The 24,862-nt window shown below is 36.6% G+C and overlaps 1 protein-coding gene across 3 annotated transcripts in view; it reads right to left on the bottom strand.

The window, feature by feature from the left end:
• Window positions 1–24,862, bottom strand: part of LOC132140758 (disks large homolog 4) — a 188,556-nt gene that overhangs the window by 134,627 nt on the left and 29,067 nt on the right. Inside the window, exon 1 of one of the 3 annotated variants that reach the window (XM_059549712.1) lies at window positions 10,515–10,711. The exons of 1 other annotated variant lie outside the window; for it this stretch is intronic. In XM_059549712.1, coding sequence (XP_059405695.1) covers window positions 10,515–10,556 — 42 coding nt within the window. In that variant the 5' untranslated portion in view covers window positions 10,557–10,711. Of the gene's footprint in view, window positions 1–771; window positions 944–10,514; window positions 10,712–24,862 lie in introns of those variants that run through there. One more of the 3 variants, XM_059549711.1, reaches the window with a different exon arrangement.

Here is a 24,862-nt window from a genome sequence, read left to right as displayed (position 1 = left end):
TAAAAATGCATTAAATAGGCTACAATATATTTACACACAAATGTATTGTGCATAATTGCTTTTTTCATTGCTTTTTATACATTTTATCCCATCCAGTGGTTCCCAATCCTGTTCCTGGAGGCACCCCAGCACTGCACATTTTTCATGTCTCCTTAATCAAACACACCTTATCCAGATTATCAGGTCATTATTAGAGACTCCAAGACCTGAAAAGTGTGTGTCAGGGAAAGGAGACATGCAAAATCTGCAGTGTTGGGGTGTCTCCATTGTTTTCTTCTTCTATAAAATAAGTTTCGAAATGTGCGTTAGCACCTTAACATCGCCTTATATGGTTTGTTCAGCTTATAGCTTGGCCATTTATGGTGTATTGTAGAGAGCTATATTGCCTTTCACGAACTGAAACAGAAGATCCTTGGTCGACCTTCCAATGTTTTTAGCATGTGTGCATCTCCAAAGAGACAGGTGGCTTTACATGGCATCCTACCATACAACAAGCCTGTTATACTGTACTGTAGTAGTGCGTATGTAATTGCAAAACCTCATTCAGAGAAACCGGTTATGTACAGTAATGTCATACTGTAAATGCCACGCGACCAATCGCAAAAACACCACAATAGATTTTTCAATCATAATTCCTTTAACCAACTGCGAATTACATAATTGCGGGTGTACATATGGGAGAAATCTGTCACCAACTGTATGTATCATCTTTCTAGCATCCTATCCACAAGAAAACCAGCAGAAACGGGCGCGTGCGCACCCCCGGCTTACCTTACAGCCGAACATGAGCGAAAGCGTACGCTTGCTACATATAAGTTTACACTGGCACATCACTGGTGAAAAGCACTTGAAGTTCCTCAGAGGAGGAGACATCACGTCGACACCCATAGACACAAAACACACCGATCACCGGCCGGCCGCCCGCGCTCCGCTCAGCGCGTGGCTAAAGAGGGACCGTGTGCGAGGAGCGCGCTGTATTCAAATCGCGAGACATCCTGAACGTTTTCATCCTCAGTGCTGCTGATGCTGAGTGGGAGGTGAAACGGTGACGGGGAGGAGTTCTGTGTAATGAACACTAATGAGTGAACAACGCCGACCAGTGGCCTCTGAATCACAATCGAAGACGCTTTAGCATGATCACTACGGGCTGTGAATGCAATGTGAATATAATTCTTCACTATACTGCCATAAAAATTCACAAAGAAAAGCTTTTTCACTGTTTGAAAACGACCCCTTATTAACCCCTTTAAACCCTTTTTTTATATTCAGGTGGTGTCATTTAGTAACCCTTTGAACGTTTTTGTTGTTGTTGTTTGTTTGTTTGTTTTTTTGGAAAATGCACTAAAACAGAGCTTTGTAACTATTGCGACTGGTGGTATTAAACGGGTCTTTGATTTACATTCGTAATGTCGACGTTGTTTTGGTGGAAATGTTTTATTTATTTATTTTTTCGTTTTTTATACATCTTATATATACAACTTAATACTAATAATAATAATATTTAAAAAAAATATTTTATGTTTATACTGTTTTACAAATTAACAAGTCCTCAAACTTAGGTTTATGGACGTTTTGACCAGTTTAGCTCACTTAAGCTCACAAAACACGGTAAGTACACACACACACACACACACACACACAAAGAGAGAGAAACACTTTAGCAATCCTCACAATAATGATTAATGAACACAATCTTCACATCAGTGGAGGCCGATTTACAGGTCTGGAGGGCTCAGCGAAGTGGCGCATGAGTGTACAGCGCCCTCTGCTGGCGGTAGCACGTTGCGAGCTGTCCATGGTACTGATGGGCAAGTCTTCAGCGCGACACACTGTTACTGTATCCTTCACAGCGCTTACTCTCAGTAAGGCAGTAAGTGTGCTGTTATCTGTATTTCTTTCTTTTTATTTATTTATTGGACCGAAAAGCTAAGATGCTTAATGATTCCTAAGTTTGTTGTAAGCGGTTTGTCGCTCGCTCGGCGGCGCTAGAGATCCAGGTGAAGGCAGTATTGTGCATTCATCTCAGGAGCGACTGCGGCGCAAGACGTCCTGCTCGTCGATGACGTAAGTCTACAACACACAGCTTCAATGCCTGCGGTGTCACGAGGACAGTCATCTGGTACAATACACAAACACGCAAAATCATGCGCACAAACCAAACAAACAGCAGCTTATTACTGTTCACAGATCAAGTTAAAAAGTGTTTAGACACTTACATTTAAGTTCACTTTATTCATTTATAAAGCACTATTAAAACAACAGAGCGTTGACCAAAGTGCTGTACAATAATAAAAAAAAAATTAATAAAAAAATTAATAAAATGTATAATAATTATAAAAAAGATAGAAAACAGCAGTATCAAAACACCAGATAAAACATCAAAGACAATACAAGTGGAAACCAATGGCTCAACACACTGCAGTCTCAAAAGCTAAACATAAAAAATTAACCTTCAGACATCTTTTAAAAATATTTAGAGTAGGAGCAACTTTAATGTCGGAAGGTAGGCTTTTCCATCTTTTAGGAGCCACCACTGCAAAGGCCTTACACTTGTACCTTGTCTTCTGAACAATTAAAATAGATTGGTCAGAAGACCTTAAAGACCTAACAGGTTTGTGTACCTGTAGGAGCTCAGACAAGTAAGAGGGAGCTAACCCATTCAAAGACTTATATACAAAAACTAAGAGCTTAAAGTCAATCCTATACTGGACTGGCAACCAGCCCAGACAGGACAGAATATGAGAAATATAATCCCACTTGCAAGGCCCAGTCAAAAGCCTAGCGACAGCATTCTGTAGTACTAGCAAATGGTTTAGAGTCATTTGACAAACACCCACATACAATTAATTGCACTAATCAAGCCTCACAAACACAAAAGGCATGGATCACCGTCTCACAATCTTTAAAAGAAAGAAATGGTTTAACCTTCACCACTAATCGTAAATGAAAAAGAACCTGATTCAATTACTGAATTGATCTGTTTATCGAATTTGAGGGTATTATCAAATAATACAGCTAGATTTTTGATTACAGGTTTACAAAAAGGAGTCAACTCACCTAAATTTGACAGTTCAGGCGCATTAGGACCTCCAAACCAAACAAGTTCTGTCTTGCTCTCATTCAAATTTAACCACTCTTAAATTGTCTGAATAATGTATTGAAGCAAGTGACATTTGCCAACCCCAGCGTGTTTTTAGTAGGTAAGTCAGTTTACAGGTGATCAGTGACTTCACAAAAACTGGTAACTTCTAACAACCACAAAGTAGCCAAATACTTTTCATCTGCAATGAACAATACGTTTTATCATGCAAAGCCTAACAAAATGCTTCTCTTTGTGAAATGTTTTGCTTGAAATGTGTGCTTGTGATGCCTTTCTTGAAAATAATCGCCTCTTTGATATTTTGTTACCTTGATAACACATTATATTAAGGTGTCATTGTTACACATATACTTGCTGTTATAATAGCTCTTAATTATGCATAATTACATGCAAGTAACCCTAATCCTAAACCAAGTCATATAGTAAGTGCATGTAGTTAATTAATATTACACAGTACTTAAATGTATAATTAGACTGTAACAAGGACACCTTAAAATAAAGTGTAACCTTTAATTACTGCCATGACATTAATGCATTTTATAGTTTTAAGGCAAGACACTGCAAGTGAACAGGGTAAAACAATAAAACTAATAGATATCACTATACTTTTCAAGTTGAACAATACGAATAATTATGTACAGCACATTAAGATGTTTTAATTACAATTTGGCAATTTAAATATGCAAACAGAGCATTATCAAATTAAATATGGTAATTTTCATGATTTTCAGGTTCAGAATTCTTGTTTCATTTGGTTGACCTATTAGAGGTTTTTATAGTGGGGTTTTTTGATATAATTTTTATTACTCTATAAATAATAACATACTGTCAATAGCCAGAAGAGAAAAAAATATATATAATTTTCACCAGGAATGTTATATTATTCAGTGAATGATATATGAATCTTCTCCATAAAAACCTTTAGAATATGGTTAGAAATATAACCGCAAAGCTTGGTTCAGATATTTTAGAAAATGTTTTATAGTGACAAAATGACAAAATTTACCAGTGCATGAAAAAACCTGTAGTGTCTTGCCTTTATTGAGGGATACTGATTTAAGTTATTATTAGAAAACATCAGCAGAATAAAACCTTGGTAGTTGTGGGCAGAGGTTCAGATTTGTCAGTGTGTGCTGTGTTAATTGTGTGTATCTTTCTAATGCAACACTCAGTTTCCATGGATATCGATATGCTAGGAAACAAAGTGTTATAATGTGAAAGCTGAAGAAAAATCTCCTTTACACTCAATTTGTAAATATGTAAAGCTTTCAAAATAAGCTGGCAGCATAGATTTAATATGACAGAGATAATATCAATAAAATAAAAAATAAAAATGTAATTGTAAATATATATATATATTACATTTTTGTATTTTATAAATTTTTTAGATGGTTGAGATCTAGGCACTATAGGACCCAAATCCAAATTCTGTGCAAGCACCTGTTACAATATGTTGTATGGTAGATAAAAGTTGTTGTTTTTTGCTCTCTCACACTGCCTTGTATTCAGATTTTCCTGTCCCATGTAAAGACAAAATGGAAAAAGTGTGGTTTATGTCAGTATGTGGAGCTATAAATATATATATATATATATATATATATATATATATATATATATAGCTGTACATCTCCTGTATGTTACACATTTATGGTCTTGCCTCCTTTCCCAGAATGCTTTGCAAATGAGCGAGTACACTGCAGCTGGCAGTTCATATATTTCCCGCCCAACTAAAAGAGTGGAGAAAGAGGGACTCCTGCCCTAGCCTGGAAAGCGTTGCCATGGTAACATCTGCAGGGGCGGGGATTCCCCAGTGGTTAGTGAGTTGGCAGCCTGTATGTATATGTATGTGTATTTATGTGTCTGTCTTTATAAGAGGAGATCTCACATATACACCCACAAATGATGTAAACAAAACAATGCATTCTTTGTTCGAACAGACAGCTATCTACAGACAAGCTTTCAATTATAATCTCCAGGTTTAAATAAATTAGACTAACATCTTAGTCTAAAAGAAGGAGCAGAAGTTCATATGACATCACACTGCTGAAATATTCAATAAGGTCACATTCATAGAAATATGCATATGAAACCTGTATACAATATATGATAGATCGTATGCAGGCTGTCGCTGCAGGAAATGCACAACACAACATGAAAGACCAACAAAGCAGCGGGATGTTTTATGCAAAAACTCCCCTGAATCAAAGACGCAAAGACTTTACACATGAGAAAAAAAAATCACTCTACTATGTTGCCTTGAGACTTCATAAATGCGATTATCAATACATTTAGTATATATAGTAATTCATTCAAATACACATACAATACTTTTCAAAAGTTCAGGGTCAGTAAGAAGTTGTCTTAATTATTGACTAAATGTATAAAATAGCTAGCTCTTTAAATGTTCCCTCGGAGGTTTGTTATCTTATTTTTTGCCTCTGCAAGAGGGCCACAATTTTGCTGGTTAATCATGACCTCATTAGCCCTTCTGACAGATGCTGTAGCGACACCACTGACATTAAATAACTATTTTTTTCTGATGTCACATAAAAATTCGTTTTGTATAAATGTATGCACATACTGTAGGTTGCTTTAGTGCTAAATAAAATCTCTACAATTAGCTGTGTATTGACATTCTTTATATACTTTTTTAAGTACAAAAGAGAAAGTTATTTTTAAGCATCATATCTGGTAAAATAGCTTCTCATTTCTGCACATTTTAACTCATTACAGCTATCTTTAACGCGTGGCTTGTTTTCTAATGTATCCAGACAGAATGAAATGCATGACAATAAAGTACAGCATTCAATACAGTCGAACAGAAACATGCACCAAAAGAAGTAAAATACATTGCACTGTCTAAAGTGCTGTCTGGAGGATATCCAGGGAATAAAACTCTGATAAAACACCACTAACCATTGCATTCAGTTTTATTCCTTTATGTATTATCAATGTTTACTGATCAATAGCATATCACTGCATCTCAACAATAGAGTCAATCTATTAAAATGAATAGTGACAGTGCTGTGTGAAGAAGAATGAATTGCTGCGGTTTCCATTTTGGGCCACTAGTGATGAAAGTGAACATTCTTAGGACTCCAAAAGCACTCTAAAACTATGGAAAAACACTCGAGTGAGCACTCTCAGTGACTCTCAGTGAGCACATCTGATTCAGAGAGTGTCATAAGTGTAGTGTAGTTTCGTCTGCATCTTATTATTTTGGAAATATTATTCCTTTCATTGCTATTGATGGTTGTATGGCTAATATTTTGCAGCAGTGTGATTATAACTGAATTTCTGAGTGCACTTGCAGTCAAAAACAGAAGCTTTAAAGGGATGGTTCACCCAAAAATGAAAATTACCCCATGGTTTACTCACCCTCAAACAATCCTATGCATATAGGACTTTCTTTTTTAATACAAAAATAATCAGAGCTACATTAAAAAATGTCCTGGATCTTCCAAGTTTTATAATGGCAATGAATGACTGTTGATATTCAATAGTCCAATAGAAGTTCAATAAAGTGCATCCATCCATCATTAATAGTGCTCTATGTGGCTCCGTAGTGTTAAATAAAGACATTCTGAAGTGAATTGATGCGTTTGTGTAATAAAAATATCCATATTTAAAAATGTATAAACTGTAATCTCTAGCTTCCGCTAACTGTCATATGCAAGTTCGTCAGAGAGTTGTGTTTCAGCGTATGACGTAGGACGTAGGTTTAGCGTAAGAAGTGATGAACGCGGGAGCACAGAGGATAGAGCAAAACAAAACTTTGTACAAAGTTCAAAATTTGGAAAGAAAAAAAACTGGAGGATTTACAAGAGGAGACTGGTTTTCCTTTGCTTTCTGTGCTGCTGTAAACAAAATTTGGTTCTTGCGAGACCAGCATATTCTCACCAGAGATTACGCTATCATACGTCCTACTTTTTACGTCATCTGGAATGCCACTCACTCATGAACACTGTCTGTGAAAATTAGCAGAGATTACAGATTACAAATTATAAAGTTTTCAATATGGATTGGCATCAATTCAAATAATCAAAAGGCCTTTATTAACCCCCTGGAGCTGAGTGAAGCACTTGTTATGATGTATGGACGCAGTTTTTTGGGATCCAGAAACTTAAACCCCATTCACTGCCATTATAAAGCTTCGAAGACCCAGGACAATTTTAAATATAACTCTGATTGTTTTTGTCTGAAAGAAAAAGTCATACAGTATACTCCTAGAATGGCTTGATGGTAAGTAAATCATGGGGGAATTTTCATTTTGGGGGAAACTATCCCTTTAACTGAACATTTTATAACTTTGGTGGAGAATGACTCAGCAGAAATGATTTTATGTTACACCGCAAACAAATACACCCATAAATGCATATGCACATAACACAAGTAGTGTATTTTTTAATGCCAAGCTACAAATCAGTATTCAGGAGCAGCTTTTTCCATATTGCCACCCAGTATTATCCTTCTGAAACCAGCATCCCAAATATAACGTATAGTGACTAGAAAATACTCATTTAATCAAAAGCATGTGTAAGAATCCTTCTATTAAAGTTTTCAATAATTAATCCAGCCATAGCCCATTCAGGCATGTTTAGATGAGACAGGAATGAACATTTGTTCTTGTACTTGTGCTTTATTGCTGCAGTTACCAGATCTCACTGCTCTAGTTCAGGCCAGTGTGGCAAAACTCAAGCTGACTTGCTCAAATCCACTTCTGACATACAGGATATGAGACCAATATGATGGTTCTCAATTCTGTCTACTCCAATTTTGATAGCTACTCAGTTTCCTGAGCACCAAATCAGCATATTAGAATGATTTCCGAAGGGTCATACACTGAAAGACTGGAGTGATGGCTGCTTAAAATTCAGCTTCGAATCACAAAAATAAATTACATTTTAAAATATATTGTAATTGTAGTAATATTGTTTTTGATGCAGCCTCAAGACCCTTCAAAAAACTGTAAACATTTTGCAGACCCCAAATTTTGCAACAGTAGTCAATACCATTATTATTATTTTACTTTATATGAATAACCAAGTAAAAAGTATGATGTCCCACCACAGTGACCAAAAATTCATAAAAAAAGAAGAAAAGAGAATCAAGTCCAGTCTCGTAAACAATGGCAGCTGCAGGTAGGTGAACTTGTCCAGTGTCGCTTTCTTAATGTTATGTTGGAATATGGTAATGTGACTGACTATGCATGAGGAAAACTTCTGCGGTCTTCAGACAAAGCAACTGTCTGTGAATTAATTGGCTTCCGAATGCAGATGAGTTTCATTACAGAGAAACAATGATTAATGTTCTTTTACAGATGTCACCTTGAAAAACAACCGCTGTCCAAATAGAACTATACTGTAGTTCATGTGTATATCTAAACCAATAAAATGCATGAAAATGTTAAAACTGTGGTATATTGTTAAAAACTATGTGTGACATACAGGGCCAACTAGTATCACTCTCTCGGCCATTTTTCGCCTCTTTTCAGCTTTCAGTTCTTTAATATGCACTGAAGAATAGCCGTTTGCAAGTCTACAACACTTTCTTTACACCCCACTGAATAGACCAATATACAAAAGCAAAACTTTTCCAAAAATGAAAGCATTTAAGAGCATCACAGACACACCAGCATTATACACTCTCAAAAGCTGTCACTGGGGTGGTACCTTTTCGAAATGTATACTTTTGTACATTTTAGGTACTAATATGTACACTTGAGGAATGAATATGTTCCTTTAAGGTACCAATATGGACCATTTAAGTACAAAGGTGTATCTTTTGAAAAGGTGATAGCTTTTGTACCTTTTTTGTGTATGCAAAGCTGTAACCACCATATAAACAGATATGGCCAAACTGCTCCAAATATTTGACAAAAAGTTTAATAAATTTTCCTACATTTTTAAGCTGGTCTGTCTGAGCAGTCTAATATCACTCATCATTGACGTCAATCAAATCAAAGAAGGTGGAGTTTACTGCCGACAGAAGCTTCAGTTACACTGAAAGCCTGAAAGGTAAGAATTACAGTATAAATGGTAAATGACTGTCAATAATATCTACTGTAGTGATGTTTTTTTGTCACATTTTGCAAAATAGCCTATATTTTTTATGTGAGACATGAAATGTAATTAGTAATTGAACCAGATGAGACAAGAAACATAAACAGAACCATCTTCTGCATATTAAGCATAAGAATAAGATTGAATGTGTGCATATTGTAAATAAAAATTATTTGCATATAGTTCAAATACATTACCATACTTTACCAACTTAATTAATATATATGTATGTGTGTGTGTGTGTGTGTGCGCACCATTGCATAGTTACCTTAGCAACATGCTAACCATTTGAATCAATTGTGATTCATGTGTCTTGTGTACTTCTCAAGTGAAGGTTTTGGTCAACCTTCAACATACTAGCTAAAAAGGGCTATTCTCAACCACCTGCATAAACCATTCTGAACGAGCATAGACATTCAGAACACGTGACATGTTGACCACAAGCTGGAGGTTGAATGCACAATTTAAGGCCAGGCACCTGACCTTTAACCTTTCATCCTTCCCGTATTGTCTATGGATGTTCTCTCTCTTTCTCTCTCACTCACTGCTTTTACAGCATTGTGCAGTAATAAGGAGGCCAATGAATATTATATGCCCACATTAGTGATGCTATTCCGACAGAAAAAAAAAATGACTGGGGGGTAGAGAGCTTTACAGCTTGATGGATATCAAATCAACATGCCAAACAGACGCTTTTGCCCCACAGCCCCTCTGAGCTGCCGTACACACAGATTTCTGTCTATTCAGCAAACTGTGTTTTTCCAAATCAGAATATTTATATTTACAGACGTATGAAATCTCACTGAGCAATTACCACACATTCACACAAAAACAGACATAAAAAACATGCCCTGCTTACTTCCGGTCATACATGAGAGGAGCAAAAAACATACGCAGACTTTTAGGCTGTCTAGAACACACACATGCACGCGCACACACACAGACAGAAATGCTCAAAAAAATGTTGTTCAATAATCTATGTTCAAAATGTCTGTGAACCAAAGGATTCAAAGACACAAGAACAAACAATCTGATACTGTATGCAATATCGTCTCATGCATAAATGACTGATTTATGACTGATTGTCCTGGCTTTAATTTTTCTAGCTTCGTGTTTTCCATTTTTCTGTCTCTTTTCCACACATGCATTCACACATGTGTGTGTAGCCGTGCTACTTCTGTGTCAACAGGCACGCAGACACATGCATCACATCATAAATCTAGTCCCAGTTAGTCAGACAGACTCGCGCACACACTGTAGATTCACGCAGTGAAGATATAAACAACATGCAACAGCAGCTCTGCGCCATAAAGACAGAGAGCAAGACGTCTGGAAGGAAAAAATGTACGTACCACACATGAGCAGAGCAGAGGAAGCTTAGCACGAGCCCTCATCAGCCACAAACAACCGACCAAAATGCCCGCAATGAGGGGGAAAAGAGGGATGAAAAGTAAGGGAAAGATACAGTGGCTGGACAAGTGGGTAAGAGAGAAATAGAGAGAGACGGAGAGGCAGGGATAGTTGGTGTAGGTCTAGGAACACAAAGGAACCTGGCAGACTGTTCCACCTCTGAGTCACTGAACAGGTTTGTGACAGAGAGAAAAGGAGAGAGGGTGGGAGAGATGAGAGGAGTGATATGAGAGACGATCTCACCTACGCTTTCTGGAAGATTTCCCCATCATGCATGCGCTTTACACACTCTTAAAAATATACATTCTTCAATGGAGCACTTTAGGTTCAGCTAAGAACCTTGTAGAAGGTACATGAGTTGATTGATTAAATGATTAAAATGTTACATTGAAAGTTCAATATATTCCAATAAGCATAATGATTTATTGGTTCTTTAAAGACCCCATGAAATCAAACCATTGGACTTTTTGTGACGTTTAGTCTGTTAGCGTGAGGTCTTAAACAAACGACCATGTCATTTATTTTAGGTGCATTATTTACTTGTCTAATGAATAATCCATAGAATTAATTAAGCAAAACTATTATGTTTAAATAGCATTGTGTGTATGATTTATTTATTTACCTATTTATTTGTTTGTTAGTACAAAAATTAAGAAAATATGATGCATATTTTAAAAAGACGTCACAATAAACATAAATGTATTTAGAAGCTTCCTTAATTTATATTAAGTAAACTACATGTAATGTGTAGTTTAAAATGTATCTCAAGTGATCATTTTACCCTCATATTCTAATTGAGCTGATGAAATTAAGTTGTAAAATGTAAAGTGCTCATGCTAGTACCCCTATTGGTTGACAGAATTCAACTTCAGTAAGATTGTACTTATCTGAGACTCCTCAGAAAATTGTTTTTTTGTCATCCTATTTTAAAAAAAGAAGACAAAATAATTTTTTTACATCCTTCCCCAAACTCCTGTTTGGAAATCCATCAACATATAAATGCAATTTTTGGGGGTCTTTAAAAGAAAAGTATGTGATTTTTGTGCAAAAAGCAGAACAAATCAATACAAAAAAAAACACATTCTAACAGTCTGCCATTGGTCAGTGTTGTAGTGTTCTAAAAAAAAAAAAAAAAAAAAAAAACTAAATTTTCCACAGTGTCATGGTGTAAATTATCTCTGCATTTTATAGTAAACTGGAATAGAAGAATGTATTATAAAATCTGAATTTTACTTTTTCCCAGTAAAGCAGCTGCACATGCTTCAGATGGTTTTCTTTTGCTTTATGAAACTTAAAGATGTTCTGCTATTAAGTCATGTTGTAATTCTAAAAGAGAAGCATGTCCATTTTAACAAAACAGAAAATTATTTGGATTCTTCATCTGTAACATTGAGCTGATGGATTGAAAATTCAGGCAAGAAAGACTTTATTAAAGGGTCATCCAAAAATGAGATTTATGTAATTAATGACTCACCCTCGTGTCTTTCCAAACCCGTAAGACTAGAGCTGTAGTCAAGTCCAGCTTTGTTGAGTCCAAGTCAAGTCCAAATTTAAGTCCAGGACTAGTCGAGACCGAGTCAAGACCGAGTCCAAAGAGGTTTGAGTCCAAGTCAAGTCCAAGTCCAAAAGTTTCGAGTCCAAGTCAAGACCAAGTCCAAATGAGAGAAAAAAGGGTCCTCTTCAAGACCACATACTTAACTACTGATAATTTTTGTGATGCGAGAGACAGCATATCTCCTATAAGAAAATCATTTTACATTATTATTTGTAATGATCAAAAAGCATGTGCAAAGTAACAACTCTGTAGGACAGGGGTCTCCAAACTAGATCCTCGATGGCCAATGTCCTGAAAAGTTTAGCTCCGACAGGCCTTAACACACCTGGAAGATTCTAGTGTGTCTAGTAAGAGCTTGATTAGCTGGTTCAAGTGTGTATAATTAGGGTTGGAGCACAATAGCATGAACCACGAGTAGTCGAGTAACTCAAGCATTTTTTATAAAAAAAACAAAAAAAACAAGTAGAAATCAGTAGTCTTGCAACCCCTATACTGTACAAAAATAATTAGTATTTCATCATTGTAAAGGGTTCAATAATATTTAAAAAACTATTTTTAATTTTAACAACAAGAAAAAATGAAAAACTTCTTTAATATCTTTATCAAATGTGAAAAAAAAACTCAAAGAGACGGCTATGCAAATTTAGTTGTCAGCAGAACTTGATCGATATCACGGCAAACGTTACCTCAGCGCAGATTAATTCTATCGTGTCATTGAAAGAAAGACCATTCATTCATCGTAGCAATAAGGATAAATTGGCAATTAAAGAATTAGGACCACCAAAACCAAATTTAAACATCAAACAAGAATCTACAAAGGGAGGGAAGTTGTATAAACTAGGATTTTCGAGGATTTGGTATGAGCGGAGAAAAAGGCTAGCCAGCTGCGAAGTAGCTGAGGCTTTATTTTGCTCATTTACCGCTGCATTTTGTTCCATCGCGAGAGCGTAACGGACATCGCATGGACAACTACAGGTGTCACCGAAATGCATCATCTCTCGGAGAAGGTGAAAAAACACGAAAGAGCAAAGATGCATATGGATAGTAGGGAGCAGTGTAATGTAAGGGAGAAATGTAATATAAGTGAGTAATGTAAGTAAGCAGTGTAATGTAAGTGAGTAATGTGATATAAGTGAGCAGTGTAATACAAATGAGCAGTGTTCTATAAGTGAGTTGCGTAAACAGTGATTTATGTGACCTCAATTATTTCTTATTAAACTGAAATCGAAGTAAAAAGTTTTTTTGGAAAAACCACATCCTGGCGTCAGTCTTCATTTGCTGCTGAATTGTTAACACGCATATAGAAACATAAGGAGAGCAAGAGATTGATTCTCAATGTCAGTTTCTTTTTAATTAATACTATAGTAGTTCAGTTCCCTTTACATCTTTAAGTAGCCTTTAATTTATCAATTGAATGGGTGACTTATCCTCATTAATCATGCAAACATTTGCCCCCCCCTGAGAGAATTGGCAGGAGCCGCCACTGGGTACGTTTAAGGCTATCTAGGTTTAGATGTAAATAAAACACAATCTAACAGGTAGAAAATTAAATTATGAACATCTAAATTTTTCAGGTCGCAGTAAGTGCACCGCTGGTCATGCACATCCTTTCCCATAACAATACTGAAAGCTAAGGCAAGATGGAGAAACAGATGATCATAGCTGTACAAGGATAGCCATTTTTTAAATGAATCTATAAGCAGAGCTACAAGGGATTTTTAGTGCTGGAAATCCATTTATTCTTTGCTGAAACTTCTGCGTCTTCATGGAGAGCGGGTCATGGTTGCCCAGCAACAGCAGATGCCACTGGAGCGCAAGCGCAGGCTACAGAGTGCTTTGGAAAAAAGGAGAGCGGCGCGCCTAGCATTTTCCACACGTTTTCAGTCGCGACATCATGCAAATGTGGTTTTGTTTTGAAGGAGAAATTTTTTATTTTATTTTTTTGCTGGAGTCGGTCGAGACCAACTAGAAGACTTGGCGAGTCCAATGGCCAAGTCCGAGACAAGTCCGAGTGCAAACGCAACGAGTCCGAGACAAGTCCGAGACGGCAGAAAAATGTCTCGAGTCCGGACTCGAGTCCAAGACCGGACTCGAGTACTACAGCCCTACGTAAGACCTCCGTTCATCTTCGGAACACAGTTTAAGATATTTTAGATTTAGTCCGAGTGCTTTCTTACCCTCCATTGAAACTGTATTTACGGTATTCTGTCCATGTCCAGAAAGGTAATAAAAACATCTTCAAAGTAGTCCATGTGATATCAGAGGGTCAGTTAGAATTTGTTGAAGCATCGAAAATACATTTTGGTCCAAAAATAGCAAAAACTACGACTTTATTCAGCAATGTATTCCCTTCCGGGTCTGTTGTCAATCTGCGTTCATGATTCTGCAGTGACGCTGCTGAAATAAGTCACTGCAGTAGTGATGGGAAGTTTGGTTCTTTTCCGCAAACCAGTTCTTTCGGACAGTTCGATTCAATAAACTGGTTGAAAAAAAACGGTTCACTAGTTCTTTTGTGCTCGACGTAATGACTTCATTGGCGATTATTGCCCTTGATTCAAGCCTTCGGTTTACCTGGGCTCATAACATTAGCACAGAATCAGTTCAGAATCAATCACCAAAAGAACCAGTTCGGTTCAGACACTCTGTGTGTCAGTCTGCTTCATGCTGAATCACACATGCGCAGTATCATCAGCTCCTCGATTCTCGAATCATACGTGTCCGACAGAAACTGTTCTCGGTTCAGTGTATTGGTGATCCAAAAACCGATGCAACCGGTTCTTGACTCGAGAACGAGTCAATCTTTTGTTCGTTAACTGGCTCGGCTCGGTGTTCATCTTCAGTTCTCTCTTCACAGCAGTTTGTTCAGTGTACTGTTTGAGTAAATGAATTACTCCGGGATATTGGTTTGTTTTAACTCAGAGGGAGTGTCAGCCACATTAAAAAAGTTAACAGCTTAAGTCATTTGTGGATTAATGCGTATTGGAGACACGAACTGTTTCAAGCTTTCATTTCGATTTGGTGAACTGGTTCAACCGGTTCACTAAGAAGAACCGGTTAAATCGAATGATTCGTTCGCGAACCGGATATCACTACACTGCAGTGAACGCGCTCACAACAGACCCGGAAGAGAAGACAATGCTGAATAAAGGTGTAATTTTTTTTTTTTTGGACCAAAATGTATTGTCGATGCTTCAACAAATTCTAACTGACCCTTTGATGTCACATGGACTACTTTGATGATGTTTTTATTACCTTTCTGGACATGGATAGTAGACCGTGCACACAGTTTCAATGGAGGGACTGAGAGCTCTCGGACTAAATCTAAAATATGTTAAACTATGTTCTCAAGATAAACGGAGGTCTTACGGGTTGGGAACGACACGAGGGTGAGTCATTAGCGATATAATTTTAATTTTTGGGTGAACTAGCCCTTAAGTTTTGACGAGTCCTTTTTAGAGGTTTTATTTTTCTCATACAGTATTCATTTTGTCTAGTGTATAGCATACACTCTGATCATTGCTATCATTCTGGAATATGCTGTTTAGGCCTGTTTTTATGTTGTGTCTGCTGTATATTGTGTTATATTTTTGCTGCTTGTTCTGTTTAGATGTACTTTTATGTTTATGCTTTGTGAGAGGCCCATGGCTACAATACTGTTATATAATATGTAGCACTCACCGAACACTAGTAACTTTAAACTAACGTGACACATCAGTGGCTGACCTTTTCACCTGAACATGTCCAATTATATAGTCATTCTGGAAAGAGAAGCAACTATTACATACATCATTGGAAGGAACATGCACTTTTTTTTCATACAAAACTATGTATGAAATATAAGCTTGTAAGACTGATATTACATAGAAAATAGAAGATCCTCCAACAAAAGGTCAGTGGAGAGTGTATATATTTGTAAGACAGGAGGACTTAAATGTAAATTTTGTTCCAGTATACAGACATTAACTAATTATATATGTGACCCTGGACCACAAAACCAGTCATAAGGGTTAATTTTTCGAAACTGAGATTTATACCTCATCTGAAAGCTGAATAAGCTGTCCATTGAGGTATGGTTTGTTAGGATAGGACAATATTTGTCTGAGATACAACTATTTGAAATCTGGAATCTGATCATGCAAAAGAAATCAAAATTTTGAGACGCTGGCCTTTAAAGCTGTTCATATGAAGTTTTTAGCATATTAATAATCAAAAATTAAGTTTTGATATATTTACACTAGACAATTTACAATATATCTTCATGGAACATGATCTTAACTTAATACCCTAATGATTTTTGCATAAAAAATATATTGTATGGATATTTTTGATCCATACAATGTATTGTTGGCTATTGCTAAAAATATACCTGTGCGACTTATGACTAGTTTTGTGGTCCAGGGTCACATATTTAAATCATATTTTAGCATTTCATTTCAACATTTTTTACCTGATGTACTTTCTGAGCTATGGCCTTCCTGGTCAATTGATGGAAGGAAAACAGACCTTTTTCTTCATGTGTGTGTGTGTGTATATTTGTGTCAGTCTAATGATGCTGAGTGGCTTGTCAGTAACTAATGACCAGCTCTGCAAAAAAAGTCAAGAATATAAACAGTGTTAAACACTCACAAAAGGAACAGTAAACAATTCAAAACCAACCAACGAACAAAATAAACAAACACTATGCCAAGCCTATAGCCCTGCGGCCTATGATTCTGCCCCCAGCCAAACTGAAAAGAAGAAAATAGACCCCATACAGCACTGCTCAGCACTGATCATTACTGAACAAAGGACATCATTAGAAAAGGAATGGGATGGGATACAGACAGGAGACAGGACAGGAAATAGGACATGATGTGACATGACAGAATAAGATAAGATAAGATAAGATAAGATAAGATAAGATAAGATAAGATAAGATAAGATAAGATAAGATAAGATAAGATAAGATAGGATTTTGATAGGATTTTGATAGGATTTTGATAGGATAGGATAGGATAGGATAGGATAGGATAGGATAGGATAGGATAGGATAGGATAGGATAGGAAAGGACAGGTGAGACATGACATGATGGGACAGGACAAAATACAACACATGGTATACTAGACAAGAACAGATGTGTTTTGATAGGACAGGACAGGACAGGATAGGAAACAAGGCAGGACAGTATAGGATAAAACAGGACAGGATGAGATTGGACAAGATAAGAGACAGGAGAGGATAGAACAGAAAACATACAATACTGAAAAGGCTAAGTCATTGTTAGATAGGACAGAACAGGACAGGACGGATGGGATGGGATAAGATGGGACAGGACGGGATAAGAAAACTGGACAGAATGCAATACATACCACGCTGGACAGAACAGGCCATGGTTGGATAGGACTGGAGACAGTACAGTAAGCAGGGTATAGGATAGGATAGGATAGGATAGGATAGGATAGGATAGGATAGGATAGGATAGGATAGGATAGGATGAGACAGGATAAAAGACACCACTCTAAACACAACATTACATGACTAGTAGAAAGGACATGACATGATAGGACAAGAGGCAGGACCGAAATATGTAATATATAACCATAATCTTAAGCTTAAGATGTTTCTCCTAAAACAGAAGAAGAAGAAGAAACACAAATATAATCATATAAGTGTGTTACTGATGTAAAGTAAAGAGAGGGTGTGCTATAAAATGAAAGTGGACAGCACAGCCCAGATCTTGATCTTGGGAGAATTTGGTGAGAAATCGTTGATATCATATTGAGATCTTGGCAAATCTAAGCACAGTTGTGACATTATTGAGATCTCTTCTGAAACTGTGAAATGAATAAGATATTTTTCTAAAGAAGAAAATATGAGAATGCATTAGACTTAAAAAAAAGTGTCTATTCATCCTCCAATTAATCTCACCGCTGTCTGTCTGGCAGTTGAGGAACAAATCCAATTTCTTATTCTCATCTTTTCTTTAGTAAAAATTCATACATGCTGATGCTATTTCCTGTTACTCATGCCAGGCATTTAAGTCCTTATGAATATGTCATACTTACGAGTATCTACGTGCGAGTACACCCCCTTACATTTTTGGTTATCTACGATTAGGTCATCTCCTGCCTCTCATTGTGTCTAATATGATGAATTCTCCCCTCTTTCCATTTTCTAGTTAATGCTATACATCTCCATCTTTCTCCATGCTTGCTCATACGTACATAATTATTGTCATATGAATACACTCATACATTCTTTTGTTTTTGTTTTTTTTGCTCATTTCTATCTTTCTCATTCCTTCTCCCCCCTCTCTCTATTCTCTACATGATACCCTGCCATGTTGTCATGGCAACAATCAGGACCCAAGGGCTCGGTTGCTAGGCAACTCACATCACCCATAAGAGGAACATGAAGATAAAAAGTCAAATACAAACAAACCACGTAAATCAAAGGTTAATTCTCTCATTATTTGTGAGTGTGTGTGCTCTAGCACCAATACTTCAATACCTGTCATTTTTTCATGTTCATATTCAGAACATCAGTATCACATACTGTTCCCTCAAACACAACACACAATCCTCCATCTGACAATGAAACGAAACAGCAGCAGATATCGTGAGCACTTGTTTTTTAAAGACACAGGTGCATTTGCTGGATGCCACTTCCTTTTGCTATCGAACTCAAACATCTGGTTCTTCTACAAGCTGTTTTATTGGGGGAAAAAATAGAGAATGACAATGATGATCCCTTAAGAGGCACAAGGTGTTATCTGAATTGCAGGTGGTGCTAGTGATTCTGAAGCAGCTTGCTGATGCGACAGTTCTGTACTGGGCCACTGAGTGGCAGTGCGTGACTCAGCAATACAGCAGCATCCTCAGAAGCTCAACACAGGAGCTACTGATCTCTTAATTATGGACTCAGAATGTGTGTGTGTGTGTGTGTGTGTGTGTGTGTGTGTGTGTGTGTGGTGTGTGTGTGTGTGTGTGGGTGTGTGTGTGGGTGTGGGTGTGCGTGTGTGTGTGTGTGTGTGTTGTTAATTGCTGAGTGTTACACTATTCAGTTATGTCAGATCCCAAGCTGCATGGGAAGTTTTTGAAAACTATACTGGTATGGACACCACTGTCTGAAGACTGTAATTATGATGGTAAACAACCTAAATATTTGGAATTACATTAAAGGGGCAGTTCACCTCAAAATGAAATTTCTGTTAGTAATTACTCACCCTCATGTCATTCCAAACCCCTAAGACCTTCGTTCATCTTCATAACACAAATCAAGATTTTTTTTTTTTTTTTTTATGAAATCCGAGAGCTTTTTGAACCTCCATAGAGTAATGCAACTGACACGTCCAAGCCCAGAAACCCATTAAGAACATTGTTAAATATTGTCCATGTGACATCTGTTGTTCAACCTTAATTTAATGAAGCTACAAGAATACATTTTGTGTGCAAAGAAAACAAAAATAATGACTTCATTCAACAATTCTTCTCCTCCTCTGCCATCATCGAGAGTACCACGATGCTTGAGTCCCACCTCCATTTTAAGTGTGTGCTATTTTTCAACCTTTTATCATCAATGAGTCATCGGTCACTAAAATCCTCTTGTCTTGTTGCTTAGAAATGTAATAACACATCTCTTTTTAATGAGAAGCATGGCATTAGGAATCATTTATAACAGAAAAGGTGCAGAATGATTTAGTTTAATACTTTAAGACAATGCACATTTATTCAATTTAAGTGCTGAAACTAGCATGAAGAAAAACAAAGAGAAATAACTATTTTAAAACCATTAAAGGTGCCATAGACTGCAAAAATCACTTTTATAAGGTTTGAACACAGTTGTGTGGCTGCAGTGTGTGAAAAAAACCAGCCTATAAAGGTAAAAATCCACCAACTCATTGTTTTATATTCCCTATAGATCATAAACAGTCTCTCCACACTAGCAGTTCCAGATTTCTCACTACTATGACGTTGGGAAAGGTCCCGCCCATTTGTGATGCTCTCTGCCCTATTAGCATATACACAGCCCTGAGTGAGAAACAGCAATCTGCCATTACTGTTTTCTTGCTGTAGCTGCTGGAGGTACAATGTCAGCATCAGAGAGCCATTAAGAGCATTGTGTGTTGGGATGCACCAATGAACATAGGAGTTTCCATAGACTGCTGAGGACACAGTTTAAAATTTCATTTTCAAAGGGAATGTCCCAGAAAGCCCCCCGGAAAAGTCCTATATGTTTGAGCTAATCATAAAATCTTGCAAAACCATGGTACCCCAACAGGAAGGCATCCACTAGTCAATGGGCTAACCTCTGTTCAGAGACAGCCTTGCCCTTCTGCTGTCTATCAAAGCAGACAAAAGGCTATTTCGCAACGCGTAGTTCTAGGAACTTAGTTCTAGGAAATAGTCAGCAGGGTGGTTCCTAGAGAACCAATTTCCGGCCGTTTTCCTGGTTGCATTTGCACCAGCAGCAGGAACTCTGTAGCAGCCAATAGTGAAGTCTTTAATCATGGTATTTACAAACATCAACAACCAGTAAATGGAGGATGCTGCATTTAGAGCTGTTTTTGATATTTGTTGTGGGTTTCGGGATAAAAGAGATAGAATGTAAATGCACAATTTACATGATTAAAAGAGCATGGAAATCTAAATCTCCTATGACAACATGCAGTTAAGAAAAGAACACAGCGCTGCAGGTTACAGGTAAATGGCGTTATCTCTGTTTTCCATGTTTGTGGAGTAAATGTTTACATTTTAAAAATGCCGGGTAGCCAGTGTTTCGTATGTGTTTGGCCAATCAGCATACACTACATCACTGGTAGTTCTAATTGAACTGTTTTAGACCCTACTCTGAAGAAGGAGCTAAATTAGTTTCTCCAAACGGAGGAGGGAACTTTCACCAATAGTTCTAGGAACTATGAAAAGGTTCCCCAGTGCAAAAGCATCTAAAGATGCTGATTTGAACATCTGAATTTTTTGTGCAGTCTGGATAAATGTGCAAAGTGCCTGAAAGACGTATTAGGAGCTTTGGGCACATAGCCAGGCTGGGGTTTCAGAACAAAGTAAGGCAGATGATACACATGGCAGTTTTTAAGCAATATTGCCGGGCAACTTTGGTTAACGTTGCTGTAAAAAATGGGCAACCAGGCCCATGACCTATCTAAAGTATCCAGATAAAAATTTGATACCCATTCTCAGTGGGAAAGTGCACAAGCAACATTGCTCAAAAAGAGTTGGGAAAATTATGTATGCCACCATTGCGGTGTTGTCTGTCCGGACCAACACACGCTTGCTCGAATCAATGGCGAAACCTCTACTGGTCCAGCAGCACAGCTAGAAACTCCAGGCAGTTGATGTGCCAACAACCTGTCCATGCTGTGTGCCTATTGTAAAGTGGTTACAATGTTTTCTTCCTTTTTATTTGTATTTTTAAACAATTTACTTATTTGTGAAAAACACTATGAAATGATTACAGAATCAAGAAGTTCCCATCTAAAGAAATCAGTTTTTTAAGAGATTTATTTTTTATCAAGATTCAATTATTTTTATTTTATTTCTGCCACCCTTCTCTCTAAGTTATCTGACATCAAAAAATCTATATCTGTCAGACACTATTTAAAATCCCTTCCAAATGTGACTGGAAGCAAGTGTAAAGACCTAAATACTGGGGAGATGTGCTCAGTTTTTTTGCTTGTAGTGAGGATTCTAGCCACTGTGTTGACAGCTTCAACTGTCTACTGGCATTTTTGGGAATGAAGGAAACATACTACTGGTAATAAATGTGTAAATTAGGTTAAATTAATATGAATCTGTTTCTAAAATAAAACTTTATTTTCAGCCTTTTGACCTTTTGACTGGATTCAAGTTATGCATTCAAACTTGAGTATATCATCTTTACATGCATCTGTACTGTCTTTGTTTAATTGGTAGAATTGTAACAGCATATCCAACTAATAATTTTCTCAGTGCACTGACATAATGAGTCTAACATTTGCATATTTATCTACTGTATCTTATTTGTTTATTTTCTTACCTTATTTTTTTCAGTGCTATCTGCACTATTCACACAGACTGTTTGCCATTGTTTTTATTTTCCTGTTCTACAACTGTGGTATAATACATTTTCACCACTATTTCTTCCCGGTTTGTACATTCAGTTGCCTTAAAAAAAAAATCTGATCATTCTTGATAATGTTGTTAATAATGTTTGAGAAGAAAACACCACTAATAACTGCCTTATGAGAAGAAAACCGGACTTATTAACCTTAGTCAGCCTCTGTGATATGGTTCTAGTCCTCATTTCCGGAAAGTCCAGACGGGCCACCTGCTGTGATAGTGGCAGCTCACATTGTTAAAAAGTGAGCCCTGTCCTGTCTCACCTTACCTAGACAGAACTTACACAGCAGTCTGTTGAGATGAGAATTTTTGTGCATTAACTGAGTCCTGTTATTTTTATTTTTTTATCATTTTTAAAGCATAGATAGATAAGCAGACAGAATAATTGATTGATTGGTTGATTAATCAATGGACTGATTGATGGACTGTTTTACAAGAAAATACTAGTTTTGTCTTTCAGCTTCAAAGATTCATGTTAAATTTAATGTGTTATTTATCATTTCTTTGTAATAATTGGTGGAATTTACTATTTCTAAATGAAAATAGTTTGAAAGTAAATCTTGAATGGAACACACATCTCTGCATTTATTTGCACCAACGATTAACAGCTTTTCCCCACAATTTATCCACTTTAGTGTAACTTTAGCTGTTTATTTTAGAATGTAAGTCTGTACTCCTTAAATTTTTTTTTTAAACATTAAATTCATATTTATGTTTATGAGAACACCAGAGAGATTTTACCCAATGTAAACTTATCATAATCATTTAATTAAATAATGCAATTCATAATATATTGATGTACATGTGATAAAAGATGGTGTGTATATATATATATGAACATACATGTACTATGTATGTTTATATTTATATGAAAACATCTTTGTTCAATATAAGTACTCAACTATGAGGTATATATATTCATATATTTGTATCCATTTATATTTTATGTATTTATTTTGGTATAATCTCCTCCAAAAATATTGATGTTTTCGGTAAACCACCACACATAAATTCATACATGAGAGGTGTAACTATGCAAACAATAAAGTGTGATATGAGTTTATGTATGTCTTTAGTTTCATGTAAACCCATGTGTTAACTCATGAAAGTGAAATGAATATTCGTTTTTTCAATAAAGCTATTACATGTAAAAATGTAGCACATTTTTTTCTTTATATTTTACATATTTACCATTTTTACTATGTATAGCTAGCTTTACATGGTCTATGCATAGCTATACATGGTTTATGCATATATCGCAGTATATTGAAAAATATAAACACCATATATGGAAGTGAGCCCTTATTCACTGATGAAAAAGAGATTCTAGCACATTTGTATAAATTTTTCCTTTTTTAATTTGGATTTGCATCCACATGTGACTGACTCTTTTAATTCGCTTTTTGTGTGTGATCAATTTTGCAGCAGAGGATGTAAGAAAGACTGATCACGCGTCTAAAGTGCGCGTGTGTGGTGTTTGAATATGGAGGATGCACCTCTGCAGTGGATGTGTGCTGAAGGTTGATGTGTGCGTGTAGGAGACTCACTGAAAAGAAGGAAAGGATGAGTGGATGAGAACTGAAGGCCAGTTAGATGAGTGGGAATGGTAGGACATTATTACAAGTACATCTCAACTAAGAACCGCCAAAGAAAGATAAGCTATGCGTGTTACCATGTCTTTATCAGGTAACCATGTAAATGAATATTTTATGCATTAATGACCGCAGATCTGCCTTATGCATCACTGCCCAATGCACTGAAGTGTGTGCATTTGTTCACACATCATATACTGCATGTGTGTGAGTACATCACTGGATGTGACCTGTAGTTTAGCTTAGCATAACTAAGCTTCTGCTTCATTAAAGTCATGTCAGAATGATGATATTAATGAGTGCACATGAACAGCACAACCGTTTTTAATTACCAGCAGGAAATTCAGGATTTTCTTGAAGCCTTCACTTTCCGAGCTGGAAGAATGTGTATTAATAAAATCATGACGGGAGCTAATTGGCATCAGTCATAATTAAGTCATGATTGTGAGCCTTCAGTCTGCACAAATCTTGTGCACCACTGAGGAAGATCAGAGCTAAAGCTTGCAAAATAATTTCCCTTATTTAATCATTTTCAGCCCAGGCTCACTGGGGGAACAAAGGTGCTTGTGGTGACATTTCTACAAAATGATATTTCATTGCTTCTTGAACGTTTGGAACACTTTCAAAGTTAAATGTCCAGTAAATGGCACTAAAAGTGCATTCAGTTTTACCAGAAACTGATTATTTTGAATGTGAGTGATGGTAAAAAGTTATTTACAACACCCCCACACTGAATCTGACCCTACATGTAACCGATAGTCTTAACTTAAGCAAACATGAGATAAAAAAACATTAGTGAAAGCAGTCATGGTATGTTAAGTCTTTTATTTAGTGTTGTGGTTCATGTTTCTCAGGACTCGTAGTGAAATGCTCCACATATCAAGCGCAAAGATTTTTTTGCAAACATTTCTTTGAGTAACATGACCGTTAATATGAACTCACAATTGAATGTAACATAAAACAAATGATTACTTTTCGTTAAAATCTTTATTTATGCCAAAAAAGCTTACATTTATGTGTCTTTTTGTTCGCTGTAGCAGCCATGTTG

Source organism: Carassius carassius, chromosome 5 (assembly GCF_963082965.1).
Source record: "Carassius carassius chromosome 5, fCarCar2.1, whole genome shotgun sequence".
In the NCBI taxonomy this organism is placed as follows: Eukaryota; Metazoa; Chordata; class Actinopteri; order Cypriniformes; family Cyprinidae; genus Carassius; species Carassius carassius.
This window is presented reverse-complemented; position numbering and strand designations above follow the sequence as displayed.